Source organism: Phyllostomus discolor, chromosome 6, assembly GCF_004126475.2.
Source record: "Phyllostomus discolor isolate MPI-MPIP mPhyDis1 chromosome 6, mPhyDis1.pri.v3, whole genome shotgun sequence".
In the NCBI taxonomy this organism is placed as follows: Eukaryota; Metazoa; Chordata; class Mammalia; order Chiroptera; family Phyllostomidae; genus Phyllostomus; species Phyllostomus discolor.
Window position 1 is genome coordinate 39,847,633 of NC_040908.2, and position 14,360 is coordinate 39,861,992.

At 47.8% G+C, this 14,360-nt stretch overlaps 1 protein-coding gene across 11 annotated transcripts in view; it reads right to left on the reverse strand.

Annotated features, from left to right (window-relative positions):
* Positions 1-13,135, reverse strand: part of BCL11A (BAF chromatin remodeling complex subunit BCL11A) — a 97,406-nt gene extending 84,271 nt beyond the window's left edge. For 2 of the 11 annotated variants that reach the window (XM_028515300.2, XM_028515299.2), the window contains exons 1-2: positions 11,342-11,910; positions 4,173-4,502 (exon numbers count right to left, since the gene is read on the reverse strand). In XM_028515300.2, the coding sequence (XP_028371101.1) occupies positions 4,173-4,502; positions 11,342-11,396 (385 nt within the window). In that variant the 5' untranslated portion in view covers positions 11,397-11,910. Of the gene's footprint in view, positions 1-4,172; positions 4,503-7,953; positions 8,103-8,887; positions 9,034-11,341; positions 11,911-11,990; positions 12,122-12,357 lie in introns of those variants that run through there. The other 9 variants (XM_028515298.2, XM_028515296.2, XM_036027999.1 and 6 more) reach the window with 8 other exon arrangements.
* Positions 13,136-14,360: the final 1,225 nt, after the last annotated feature.

The following is a 14,360-nucleotide window of genomic DNA, read 5'->3' on the forward strand; positions in this document are numbered from 1 at the left end:
TTTGTCTTAGAAAGAGTTTCTCTGACATTGCACTTTGACAAAACATCCAAGCTGCCAGTTCACAACCTTTCTCTGTCTTATTTACAAATACAGCTTGTACATAGGACTCCTAGTCTCATGAACATGAGTCTTTGGGTAGTGGTCTCACAAACACAGGCTGCCAATGGAAATCCTAGGAATTTACCAGGAAACAATATTCTCTGGTCCGTGGGTTCTGAAGGTAAATAAAATGTTAATCAGTATATTGGAGAGGGGATGTTGTTGTTGCTGCTTTTTTAGCTGCCATACTAAAAATTCACTTCAGCAGTCAGTAGTTTTTATTCAGAATCACACAAATAAAGAAAAGTGAAAAATAAGGAATCATAAGAGGATACTGTAATTTATGGTCTCATTTACAATTATACTGTAAAGCATACAAGTACATCCTCCTGTTCAGTCTGAACTAGGAAAGAGCTAGAATGGGCACAAAGAGAAAAGGCATGTTGATTTTCTAAATTCTGAAAAGCATAAGTATATTATACTCGATTTACCTTTAAGAAACATGCTAGTGTATTTCTGTTCTGAATTAATAATTCTCCCTTCATTAGATATCTCTCTGTCTTACATGTTATTATTACCTAGATATGAGTGTGTTGTCTAGGCAAATAATTTTTAAATACCCTGATATAAATATGTCTGTTCATGATTTTAAGGAGGGGAAAAAATTGTAGTAGTAGATTTTACTAAATTTTATAGAACTTATTATATTTTCTCCCATTTTCTCAAAAATCCTAATTTATGACAGCCCAATCCGAATTTAAAGATTTCTATGTGCAATAACCCAAACCCTCAAATCTGATACTGTGGGATGATATTTTTTGGCCTTTTCTACAAGTGAACAGCAGTTTTACATTCTCTAATCTCCAATGACTATTTCCCCCATCATAAAATATGAGAGTAGAAAACAAAACTGAACCCCTATTAAAAGACCTAGCTGCCAGTCAGAAGCTGCTGATATCTGATGGTTGATATTTGACACACAAATTGATGAACTGGGCCCCACGCAGGGTAACCTGCTCGTTTCCAGTTAAATTAACACTATTGCAATGGTCTCAATGAATCTCAGTCATATAATATTTTGGCTACTTGAATAAAGTGACAAAAGCAACCTGATCATTGTGTGTGTGTAGTTAACATGTGTACATGGGTGAAGTGATGGGCACATATCCATCTATCTGCCAGGTAAAAATCATCCTTTCTAAAAAATACTCAGCTTCAAGAGGCCTATGTACAGTCAAAATGCATATCATTTACTGAAGATTTAAAGATCTCTACCTTATATTCCTATTTGAAAGCCCCAAATTCTAGGCTTTATTTATCTAAGGAAGATCTGTCACTGTTTTATTCCTGCTTCCTGCCTATAAAATGGCACAGAGCACACAGTGAGCTCAAACCCAACTTACATCACTTTAATAAAGCCTTTCCTACACAGCGCACTTAAATGACTACCTTTTATGTGGTTGCCAAACATATTCTGCTAGAGATTCATCAATATATCTCCTTCCTAATACAGGGCATTGCTTCTCCTTTCTTTTTGTGACACAATTCAAATATCTACTGAATGATTACTCTTATTGTTTCCTTCCTCACCATAAAGAGAAAAGCAGACTTCGAATTCTGAAGACGTGCTTGAGAGAAATGGGCTGGGAGTACACAGCCGTCTTCCAGAACTTCGCTTCAGAGGCACCTGAGGACCAGGGCATCTTAATTTACGTGCAATGGTAGAATGTTAATTTCACCATAGGAAACTCTTAATTCATTAATGTAAATTATGAGAAGTCATGACGCTAGTTACTGACATCTCGCTTTGAGATGTGACCATGCTATTTACGTTCAGCCAATTCCATGGTGGGAACAGTTGATTAAACACAATGAAAGGAATCAAGGCTTTGTAATTATTCATGCATGCAAGGTTTACCTCACCTGGGTTGAAGCACTTGTGCACCCATTGAATATCTTAGAAACCTTACTTAGCTTTTTATCTCATTGAGATTATTTCATGTTAGCCTTATAAAACATATTTTAAAGTTGCCCTTTGTTTTGGCTTCTCTGGCTCTGGTATTGTACTGGTTCTTTAAAAAACAATAATACAACCTTTATGACAAGCAGAGGGTTAAGGGAAATATCTTTTCTTTCCCTACATAGATTCACAACTGCAACAGTAAAAAGCCTTTACTATCGGGCCTTCCCTCAGCTTTTAGATTCTTCCTCTAAGTACAGAAGCACAGAATTTCCAAGCTGCTTAATCTGAGACTGAATAACCTATCTGGGACCTCAGTAAGAAGTGTGGTTTTAATTCTTGCTTGACAGACACTGTGTTTTGTCTTTTAAACAGGCAGCTCGATATGTAAATACGATGTTACATCACGCAAGTGTTACTCCATATTTGGTGATTTAGAAAGGCTTTGGATCTCCAAAGATGACAAATCCCCTTCCGCTTGCTCTTGCTTCATTAATCATGCCTTACACTTCTGTTCATTTTCCTTCCAGTCACAAGACAGCACATGGAAATGGTCATTGCCATATCCTACTGGGGGGTGGGAGGAAGGGGGGACATAGAATCTTAACCTACACGTCACATAAGCTAAATGTGGTGGGTTCGAGAAAAATGTTTTGTAAATGCAGCTTGCCTGGGAGCAGATTTTTCATTTCACTGAAGGAAAAGTATCTGAATACTATTGCAGGAAGCATTTAAAAATAAAAGAAAGAAAGAAATGCCACGTTTGAGTTTAATGATCAAATTCCAGAGGGAGAGAAAAGAAATAATATGACATTTAATCCCCCCTGGACCACTGACCTACTACAGTTCAACTTTGTGGTCAAACTAGGTCAGAGACACAAGTTCCAGTGAATCAATTGATTATAGGCACTATCTTCTCTAAAACTGAACAAATCTCCTGTCTTTGGGGGAGGGGATAAGGGAAAATAGAGGAAAGTGATCCACCAACAGGCAAGCCGTTTCTGTCACCAGAGAATCTGCATTCACTTTGTCTTATGTGTTAAACCACTGTTGTTTCATAAAAAGTGTGTTAAGGACCACTACATTGTGTTGCTGTTTATCACTTAGAGTAGGGATTTAAGTCCCTCTGTTAGCCGTTAATTCCTTTTCCCTGGAGCTGCTGAAAAACCCACACACCTAGCTACCTCTCTGCTAAAACTAACCAAATGAAGGAGAGCTATTGAATGTATTGTATTTTTCCAAGAGAATTTTTACATTGTGTTATAGCAGAAAGAGTGGAAGTCTGGACTGGACATTTGTAAGGGTGACATGTGGTTGTGTAAACCACAAACAAAATCAAGATACATCTGTCAAAACCACATCAGAGACAAGAGAGAGCACAGAGAAGCATTTATCATTTAGCTGAGGAGGCAGGCTGCAGGGAGCAGCCGTTCCTGTCAAACCAACCTTTTGAAATTTCCAACATGCCCTTAAACTTTTCGAGTAAGCATGTCTGTGCGCTTCAGCAACTGCCCTCTCTACTCTGGCCTGGCCAGTCGAAATGGCATCTTAAAGTCAAGGTCACGGTGTCATCCCAACACGGGGCTGTGTTTAATTACAGCCCCATACGGGCTGACAGCCAATATGGATCCAAGGCTAGACCTGAAGCTCACTTAACTCTTTCCACCCTTTCCAAAATGCCTGCCAGCCCAGCCCACTTCACAGAAGCATGCAGAACTAACTGCACCCCTAAGGAGGCTTGGCCAGGTATTCTGACTCAAAACAGGTCATTGGCCAAATTATAAATGCCTATATGGCCACTTAGTCTCTGACTTGTCCCCCAGGCTAGAAATGAACATTGGAAATTTGGCTAGGTGTAGTAAGGTTCAACGCTTAAAAATGAGAAGGGGCAAAAAAAGGAAAGAAACTCAGAATCAGCAGATCCAGAGAGAGGGTATCAGGTGTGTGTACCTATTCTGCCTACATCTGACTCAGTGAAGTGGAAAATATTTATTTTTATATTGTGTTCTGGACATAAGCAATAGGAACGATTATTTTAACATTACAGAGCTGTCACGGACAGTCACATGGAGAAATACAGAAAGCACTTCACCACTCCTTAGTGCTTGGCTACAGCGCCTCTGAAAATGAAAAGAAAACATGCAAACAGCTTTTCTCCTTGCTTCTCATTTACCTGCTATATGTTCCTGTTTGGGGCAAATTCCTCTAGATGACGTTGATAAACAATCGTCATCCTCTGGCGTGACCTGGATGCCAACCTCCACGGGATTGGATGCTTTTTTCATCTCGATTGGTGAAGGGGAAGGTGGCTTATCCACAGCTTTTTCTAAGCAGAGGCTGCCATTGCATTGTTTCCGTTTGTGCTCGATAAAAATAAGAATGTCCCCCAATGGGAAGTTCATCTGGCACTGCCCACACGTGAGGAGGTCATGGTCCCCTTCTGGAGCTCCCAAAGGGCCGTGGTCTGGTTCATCATCTGTAAGAATGGCTTCAAGAGGTTCGGCTGTGGTTGGAGAAACAAAAGCACAATTATTAGATTGCTGGAAAGGAGAGAAAAGGGGGTATCAACCCCATTCCATCCCACCACATTATATAAAGTATTTCTAGGCTCCTCCATCTAATCCCCAGAAAATGTGAACACCTAAAATGTACAAAGCTGTGGAGGTGGTCAGCAAGAAAGCAAATTTATCAATGAGACAAATCATCATATCTTTAAAGAAATTATCATGTATTTCAAGTCTAACTTTCAAAACTCCAGAAATATGCACCAACACATATACACATAATACAGATGTGTCTGGCTTATGAGTTTGGGAAGAATGTGTTCAATAAAGTTAATGCAGGGGACATAAAGAACATTTAAATAATAACTAACCCCCCAAAAATATTTTTATAAAAACACAGATGGAAACCAAGTTTCTTTTTTCCTATAGAGTAAGTTGTCTATTATGCCAAATAAAAGGAGAGGTGAAGAAACACACACACCCTTTGTGTGTGAACGTATATACTCCTAAGTTATACAGAGACATAGCTTTATAAATTAGAAAGCTACTACATCACACAGAAAATGTGCCACACGTTTACACTGCGGTAATAAGAAAACGACTGCATTCACCCGTGAAACGGATCTAAATAATAATCATAACACAGCGTAACTCACACTGCCAAAAACCCTTCTGGTCTCTCTCTCAGCAGTGCCACAAAAATCAAAGAAATCCCAAATTCACTGGCAATTCTTCTCAGACACATTAGCTAAATGGGATACTTTTGAGTACTTAAGGAAATAAGCCAATTAGTCATTTTTTCATTCTGAAGAAAGAAAGCTTAAAATATTCTAAACATGTTTGCACTTGGTGGCCCCCATCACATAAAAATCAGAATGGTCAAGCAAATGCTACATTTCAGAACAAGGTTGAGAAGTCCTTTCTTTTAGACTTGAAATACTCTGCCTAATGTTGTCAAAGTTGACTAATTTTCTGAATGAGCTCTAAAACACTTCATTATAGGGCTATTTCTGCACACATAATCACCAGCGATGGTATAACAAGGTAGATATGTCTTTCATTCCTGCTTCCTTTTTAAAAAAAAACTTTGCACCAAAATATTTCAGCATCTATTTGAGCAGTTTCTGTCATTGTTTAACCTTACAAAAGGGAAAAGAGAATTGGTAAGTCTCTGCTCCTGAAACCTTAAGCTTACTCTATTAAAAAAAATCACAAAATACAAAACACATCCAGGATGCTGCCAGTTTATAAAACTGAAGCAGAAAATGTACAAGTCTTAAACAGTTAATCAGTCTGACCTTCTTTAGCAAGCTGCCAATTTCACATTTAATGAACTTAAAGCCACAGAGAATCAAAAAATAGATTTTAATTTGAGTGTAGAATATTGGAACAGATTTTGATAAACTGCAAAAATCCAGTGAACTCAGGTTAAATTTATTTCAACCCTACCCAGGCTGAATATTGAGGGGGAAGATCTGGAGTAACTCCCAGATGTGCTGGGTGAAATAATATTGAGAGAGCCCTGCCTAGCTGCACCTGTGCTCAAGTAGGACATGTCATAATTTCTAGCCTCTGGTACTCCTCCTAATTTAACATAAGGTCACCACAGGAATATGAAGGTTATACTCCTACTAATAAAGACAGTAAGGTAAGCACTTACGTTTCTTTGCCCAATACACTGACCAAAAGATAAATGCAATAGAGAATCTACAGGAATACTTTTCAAATAAAAGGACACGAACGGAAGTGCTTATGCATTGTGCCTCTATGTCATTTTTCTCTTACATTTGCTTTCATTTTGACCAAGTGAGGAACTGAATAGGGAAGTCATCCTCCCGGATCCCTGCTATGTGAATTAAGGATTTTAAGTAAACACCAACAAATGTGTTTTTGTTGTTGTTGTTGTTTTCCAGCATTAACTAAAAGTTCTGAGGTTTACAGACTGAAGAAAGATACAGGACAAATATTTTATTTTACTAAAGTTAGTAGTACACAGACTCTGCAAAAAACATTTTTTAAAAACACCATGGTTAAGATTCGTTTTTTTAATCCCAAGCTCTGAAAGTGAAAATATTTAGAACTAAATGGAAATATTCTCCTAGGTATCAAACAGTTAAAGGTAGTGTGGTACAGAATAGACTTGGTTAAAGTCTTCTAAATGTAGTGACTGAACTGATTTACAATCAAAACCAGGAAATGAAGTGGTAATTCAGAGGTTGCTGATTACACCTCCACATTTCACCTAATTAATTTTATAGAAGGCAAAGTTCTTGAAAATAACAAGATGATCAAATGTACAGATATAAAACCTGTAACCTCAACATTTTCTATGCTCTTAAGGTAAATTATTGCTAATTAACAAGAATTATATCCTAATGTATGAAATATGTTTAACATTGGGCTCCCTGCAAAACATTTGGCTGGGGATGTTCAGAGATATACCAAAACGTGTTCTTATTATTGCTGTCACATTATTAAAAATCGGACGAAGTAGGGCACAAAGAAAATATGAAAATACAATTTTCTTGGTGTAGTCTACTGATTTGCATTGACATCTTTTCTCAGTGGTAATCAACATTTTCTTTCTGGGCATCAGATAATTTCTCTGTATTTTAATGCAAATTCCTCTTTCCCTAAAAATATTCCTAACCTCAGCCATTTTACCCCCTCCTTCAATTCAACTCCATCCTCTTTCGCCCCCCACAATACCATCGTTTCTAAGCTCCGGCCTAAGCAGCGGCTACAAAGCGGGGAGTTCAGGATTGAAGTGGAAGGGAGTGGGCAAATAATCATAATAATTAGCCGCAAATTCTCTACAAGAAAAAGAAATACAAAATAAAACGCTTCTGCGCTGAAACAGCAAGACAGACTGAAATGTCTCAATGCCCCAGCGGCTGACTGAGATCTCTTTCCTCTCTGCTGTTGCAAAGGAATAAATTTAAAAAGGAAAAAAAAATCCTTAGAAGAAATGTAGGGAAGGAGCAAGGGAAACAAGGCTGGAGGGGGAGGGGGAGGGGAAAAGAGGTCTGCCTTCAAGTTTGCTTTCCAAGTCTTTCCCTTTGATTATCTTAACAAGGTAAGGAAGCAAACCAAGACTGAAACGCTGAGAGGAAAAGCAAAGAAACAAAAGCGGAGGCAGGGGCGACAGGCCCGGAGCAGGGGGCCCGGCAGGGGCGGGCTGTGTAGAAAGTGAAGTTGGGCACCGGGACTCCGAGGCACAAAGCGAGCAGCGTGCTGGCTGCAGGCTCCGGCCGCGCTCGCTGCGAACACGTGCAGCAAGCGGCTGCGGGGCCGAGGGGCCGGGAACCGGGGGCCGGGAGGTGGTGGGCGGCCCGGGGCCCCGACTGCCGCCTCCACGCCGGTCCAGCTCGCCCGCCGAGTGATGAGGTTCCTGGGGCCCGCCAGTTAGGAGAAATAGCACGTGAGGCTTAAAAATCTCGGCTGGTTAACCTGGTGTAGTCTCTGTATCACCGCATACACCACAAGCCCGGCTCCTGAAATACATTTCATGTCCTCTGGCTCACACTTTTACTTTGGGAGATCTCTGCAAAAGCATTTCTCCCGCAATTCCGGGCACCGATGTGCGCAGCGCCACGGCGGCTGCGGTTACTCATTATTAATGACGCTGCTTGCCCGCATCATTATGATGATAACTATTACTATTGTTGTGATTTCGGGCTCCGAAGCGAACCCTGTAGGAGGCGGGGGAACCAGGGGTCGGGCTGCCGAGTCGCTCTGAAAGCCCGCGGTGGCCGCAGCGATCCGTGCTTTGAGCCAGGGGTGAGGGGGTGGAAGAAGTGAACCTGGAGCCTAAGAGCAAACTTGCCCGATCCTGCCCTTTGGCCTTGCCCCGAAGCCGGAGAGCGCGCACTCCCCTTGCCGCTCTATCAAAAATGCCCGCCCCGAAAGAAAAACGAGAACTGCACCCCGCTCCGCTCGCGGCGGCCGGGGGTGTCAACGCACTGGGGTGCTTCTCCGCAGCCCTGGCCTGAAGCATTTTTAAAGTCAAAATGAAGAACAAAGACATAAGGGGTGATGGGGGGAGATAGGGAATTCTGCCTAACCGTCCGGTTCCCCCCACCCCCACCCCTGCAAAGCTCTTCCCTCCCCGGTAGAGAAACGCTGGGCGGGGGAGGGGGGGGGTGAATGTGGTACAGGTTCAAGTTCGCTGAGCTTTCTTGATCTTGTTCTGCCTCCTAGCGACCGAACGTCTCTCATTCAGCCCCAGGAGCGGAAGATGGGGGAAGGGGGGCGTCCAGAAGAACGGAATGGCTCCCGCCCCCTCTTCGCACCCAGTAAAAAGAGTGACCCCCGCACCCCCTTCCAAGCTAGTCCAGTAGCCTAAGGCCCTTGCTGAAACGGGGGTAGAGGGAGGTTAACCCACCCAGCCAGGAATATCCCGAGATGGACTCGGGAAGGGGGGGAAGGTGCAGCCAGGACTGCAGGTCTCAGTCCGTCCTTTGAGCCCCCAATGCATCCTTCCAAAGGAGGGCCCGGCTTTCCCGAGTCCTGCGAAGACTGCCCTTCCTCCCCGCCGGTACCTGGCCGGGCTGTAACTTCACACCGCCGCGCGCCGCGTCTGCTCCGCATCCGGCGCAGCCGGGGGAGTGGGGGGCGGGGGAGAGCGACGAGCGAGGGATGCGCGGGGGTGGGGAGAGGGAGGGCCCCGCAACGTGCCGGGGCGGGGGAGCTTCCAAAGTGTGTGACAAGTTCCAGGGCCCAGTGAAAAATTCAATTCACTGTGCGCAGCACTCCCACCCCTTTAAAAAAAATACAGAACTGGGTTTAGGTGGTCCTTTAAAATTGCATCAAAAATTAAAATAAGGGTCATGAGTGAGGAGGGGAAAGGATATGAGCCCTTCTCACGTCTTTCTCTCCCTAACAAACTTTCTTTCCTAAGTGCCCACAGCCCGCCTTTCCAGACGCACTCTTCTAGCCAGGAGACAGCTACCCACCCACCCGTTAGAGAGGTTCACAAGGATTCCAACCCCCCAACCCCGAACCGAGCCAGGCCCCGGATAGAGGGCATGGGGTCCCGGGATCCAGGACTCAAACAACGCATATTCGAATATACTACTCCCCTGCCGACCCCCGCCCATCTACCCCACCCACCACTACCTGGCTTAAGTGTTCGGGTGCTGGGGGACTGGTGGCCAGACCCCGTGGGAGGGAGGCAGGGAAAGCACGAGGTGACCTCCTCACCGTCCCAAGCTGTGGACAGGAGACACGGGGGCCGGGGAGGGGACCAGAACACACTTTTCCAGTAGCTTTGCAAGATAAAAATGCTTTGCAAAGCCGAGTTTTTCCCCTGCCAATTTCGAAGTCGGGTTGGCTAGGAAGAGAGGTCTGGGCATTGTACTGAGGACGAGAGGGCACTGTGGACCCTGCCCGCGCCGAATGTGTACGGCCTGCCGCAGTGCCGGCGGGCGGGCGCCGGGAGCCCGGTGGGCGATCTCGGACCGGCGGGGGCTCGGCGAGGCTCCACGAGGCCCCGGCGAGGCCCTGCCGCCGCCACCGCCGGCTCCCAGGCTGCCGCGCCGCGCTCGGTCCTCTGTCTGTTTGTTGGCAGGAGGCTCCCGCACACGCGGTGCTTGTAAACATTCAGACACGAGATTTTTCCCAATCAAAATCCACTTCCACTTTTTTTGAAAATCTTCCAAAAAATAGTAAGAGGAGGGAGTTCCTCGCTCCCTCTCCGTGCCGCTACTGCTCTACTAAAGGGGTTTTGGGAAAGGGGTAATTGTAATTTTTTTCCCCACTACCTAAAGAGTGTGAGATTTTTGCTGGGGGGCGGGGGGAGTACTGGGGGGAGTCAAAGAGGAGAGCGTTGCAGAAAAAGGCCAGCGGAGGGTTTGGCTTCTCTGTTTTGGGGGCAAGAAATTTTACATTTTCTTGCCCTGTTTTATTTAATTTTTAATCTAATTTTATTTCATTTTGCACGTCTTCTCGCCGCCGCTAAGGTTTGGCCGCGAGGGGCGGGCAGCCTCAGCCTCCGCGGCGGCGCCCGGGGCGCCCGCCCTCCCCCTTCAGCGCGCCCCCGGCCCTAGCTCCTGCCCTTCGGCGGCGGCGGCGGCGCGGGAGGGCCAGCGCGAGGAGCCGGCACAAAAGGCTGCGGGACAAACACCCACCTCGGGCCGGAACAAAAGGCGGCAGCGCCGACCGCGTCTTCGGTCCTTCCCCGTCGCCCGGCTTTCCCTGCCGACGCGACCCCTCTCCACACTCGGCAGACTCCAGAGTGCCCGGGGCCCCCTCCCACAATCCCACTTTCTCACTATTGTGGAGATGACTACTTTCCTCCCTGTGCACACTTTACCGTGAGCGCGCCGATGTCCGAGGGCCAGTCTCACCTCTTTTCTCCCTGGGAATATATTTTTAGGCTTGGGTTCCCTATTATGCCCCCACACACACCGTTTTCCTCCTTCGATGAGTGGAAGCAACCCCCCTTTCCCTTCCAGTTCCCTCCCCTAGGTTTGCATGAGTTGTTCGCATCCATACATAGCATTGTTCATTATTTTGCAAAATTAGAGGGGAAATCATTACATTCCTTTTCGAAAAGCGAAATAAAGCAGCGGAAAGCAGGAAAAGGGAGTCAATTTTTGTAAAATTAAATAAAATTAAAAGGTGCGTGCTATCCCAAAAGTACGTACGGCCACGGTTCGGGATGGAATTAGGTTTTTTTCCTCCCTTTAATCTCTTTCATCCCGACTCTCGGAGATTTTTCTTGAGAAAAAATTTTTAAACGCATGCACACACCCCTCTCTCCCCCTCGCTCTTGCTTCTCGTCCTGCGCGCCCTCGTGATTATTAATAATTATTATTACTATTATTGGGTTACTTACGCGAGAATTCCCGTTTGCTTAAGTGCTGGGGTTTGCCTTGCTTGCGGCGAGACATGGTGGGCTGCGGGGCGGGCGGCGGCGGCGGCGGGCGGCGGCGGGCGGACGACGGCTCGGTTCACATCGGGAGAGCCGGGTTAGAAAGGAGACTCCAGAGAAAATATCTTCATCAGTGCCTTTTGACATCCAAAATAAATTAGAAATAATACAAAGATGGCGCAGGGAAGATGAATTGTGGGAGAGCCGTCATGGCTTTTTTTTTTTAAGCAAAAAAAAAAAAAAAGAGAGAGAGAGAGAGAGAGAGGAGAGATAGAGGGAGAGAGAGAGAGAGATGAAAAAAATGGCAAAAAGCCCCCCTGAGCTGCAAGTTCAAGTGCGGACGTGACGTCCCTGCGAACTTGAACGTCAGGAGTCTGGATGGACAGAGACACACAAAACATGGGCAGGGCGAGCAGGAGAGAAGGGGAGGAGGGAAGGGGAAGCTCACACCAATGGACACACATCAGGGGCTGGACATGAAAAAGAGACCAGGACAAGCCAATGGCCAGTGCGGGGCGGGGGAGGTGTGGGGCGGGGGGCTCCGCAGACTCCAGACGCGGCCCCCGGGGGAGGGGCAGACGGAGGGGAGGGGGCGCTGGGGCCGCAGGCTCACCAGTGGCCGCAGCGAGCGCCGAAGCAGTGGCGTGGCCGGGGGAGAAAAATGCGGCGGCGGGGGTAGGGGTGGAGGGAGCAAAACGTGCTCCCTCCCCCCCCCCACCCGCACGTGCACCCCAAAGTGAAAGATTTTTTTTGAGCTGAAGTGTACCGGGAGGCTGCAGCCTGGGGCCGGGGAAGCGCGGGCGGAGGGAAGCCAGGTAGAGTTGCTCCCGGACACCCTCCTCTATGCGCACACCCACTTCCCCTCACCGCCGCCGCGCTTGCTCCCCGCGTGTGGACGTCCGGGGCCGAAGTGAAAGCCCTGAGCCTGCGGCTGCGCTCAGGAAACTTTGCCTAAAGAGAGGATAGCAAAGAAAAATCACCCGAAGTTGAGAGCGGAGCCTCCCAAGTTACAGCTACGCAGCGGGCGAGGGGAGGTGGGAGTGAGCGCGCGGCGAAGCGGAGTCCAGCCCAAGTTTGGAGGGTGGCAGGTCCGGAAGGGCAGCGCTGGGGCCTCCTGGATCCCAGGCAGCCTGGAGAGAGGGGGCAAGGGCGAAGGAGGCGGTGCAGGCCTGGGCTGGAGGGTCGGGAGGGCGCCCCCAAGGCCGAGCAGGGGGGCCTGGGTATTGAGCGCCCCGACAAGGGATTGGGTATTGATGCAGCTAGAAGCCCTGAGTCGAGGCTCCCAAGGGTTGGGAAAAGAGAGGCCGAGAAATAAGAACGAGCAGCCAACCTCGGAGCACGTCCCGGCACCCGGAGGGGAGCTCCGGGTCCCGGGCGAGGGAGGAGCCGAAGCGTCCACCCCTCCGAGCGGCCGCGGGCCAGAGGACAAAGCACGGGTAGTCCGAAGAGTTCCAATCCCTGGGAACGTGGTCCGGGCTCCGCGGGAGGTCCGGGAGCCTGGTCCTAAGGATGGACACACCCCCTCCCACTCCAGAGCAACTGCAAAAGCACAGAGGAATGAAAAGAAAATGTTTCTTGGGGACAGAGCACAACTATTCCTGTGCGTTACCCGGGGTGAGAAAATGGGGAATGGAGGGAGAGCGACTGGCTCGCAAGAGCAGCAGGGAGGCCATGGCGGTGGGGTGACCGCCTCGGGTCAGGGCTGCATTCCCCCTGCTACCCCGGCCAAGGCGCACACCCTGAAGCCCACAGCCCACCCCCACCCCCATCCCGGCCTTTCTGCAGACGTTCTCAGGAAATTAGGGAAGACCTGTTGGAAATAAACCCCTGTCTCTTTAATGCACACGCGCGCGCGCGCACACACACACACACACACACACACACACGCTGCCGCTGTCAAAAAGCTGGCTTCACTCTGGCGTGGGATACTTTCAGTTTTACGTAAAATGTACAGCAACAGCACCCCCTGCGATTGGAAAGTTTATTCGGAAACGTGCCTACAAAGTCCCCCGGCGTCTCCCGCCTCTCAGCCTCCCTGCCGGCCTGCGCCACCGTGCAGCCTAGGCGGCCACCGCCGCCCACACCGCCGCCGCCGCGGAGAACACGCTGCAATTGCAAATCCGGAAGGGCAGGGTGCGAGGAAAAGGGGCTCAAGTCCGAGGGAGGCGCGGAGCGTGCAGGGTGGAAGCGGGTGGCCGCGGCCCGCGAGACTCCGAGCTGCAGGTGGACGCGTGTGAGTGTGTGTCTGCGGAGCAAGGAGCCGCCTTCCCTCTCCTCCAAGGGGCTCCACACCCCGTCGTTGCTTCTATTCCCCCTCCTCAGTCTAAGGGCCGTCGTTTTCGTAAATTCGCCCACCCGGTGGGGGGCTTTATTGTTTTAAGCAAGGGACCCGGCTCGCGCGGGCGCACCCACGTCCCAGCCGCGCAGGGATGTGGCTGTTTATTCATGTGCTGTCTTAGTAAAAGTTTCAAACCTATTAGAAAATGACTGGCTTGCCTAGCTCGGCGAAGCTTCGGGTTCCTCTAAGGAAGAAAAAGAGGTTTTGATGCTTAACATGAAGAGAGATGTGGGCTGGACTGCATTTGTGTAAATGTGGTTTGTTGTTGTTTCTTTCCAGTTTGGAGGTGGGGGGAGGGACTCAAATCCTGTTCAAGAAGCAGGAAGATTCACTTTCAGTAAAGCTCTGTACCGTGTACGTTACACCATTTCCCCTTTTTCATGAGTTCTTCGGAGCAGGTCAGCATCTTTCTTCCACTACTGTCTTTTTTTTTTTTTTTTTTTTCCGGTCGTGTTAAACTAGACTTAGAGCGACCAGAAGAATATCCTGGCGGGGGGGCGGGGGGGAGGGGGGAGCAAGACAAGGAGAAGAATAGTTGGAAGGAAGGTGAGGAGAAGAAAGAAGAAAGTGCAACTGGGAGGCCTTTGAATAATAAGTAAATTAAATAAAAGCCCTTTCAGGTAACAATAGTGAGTCAGATTCTTT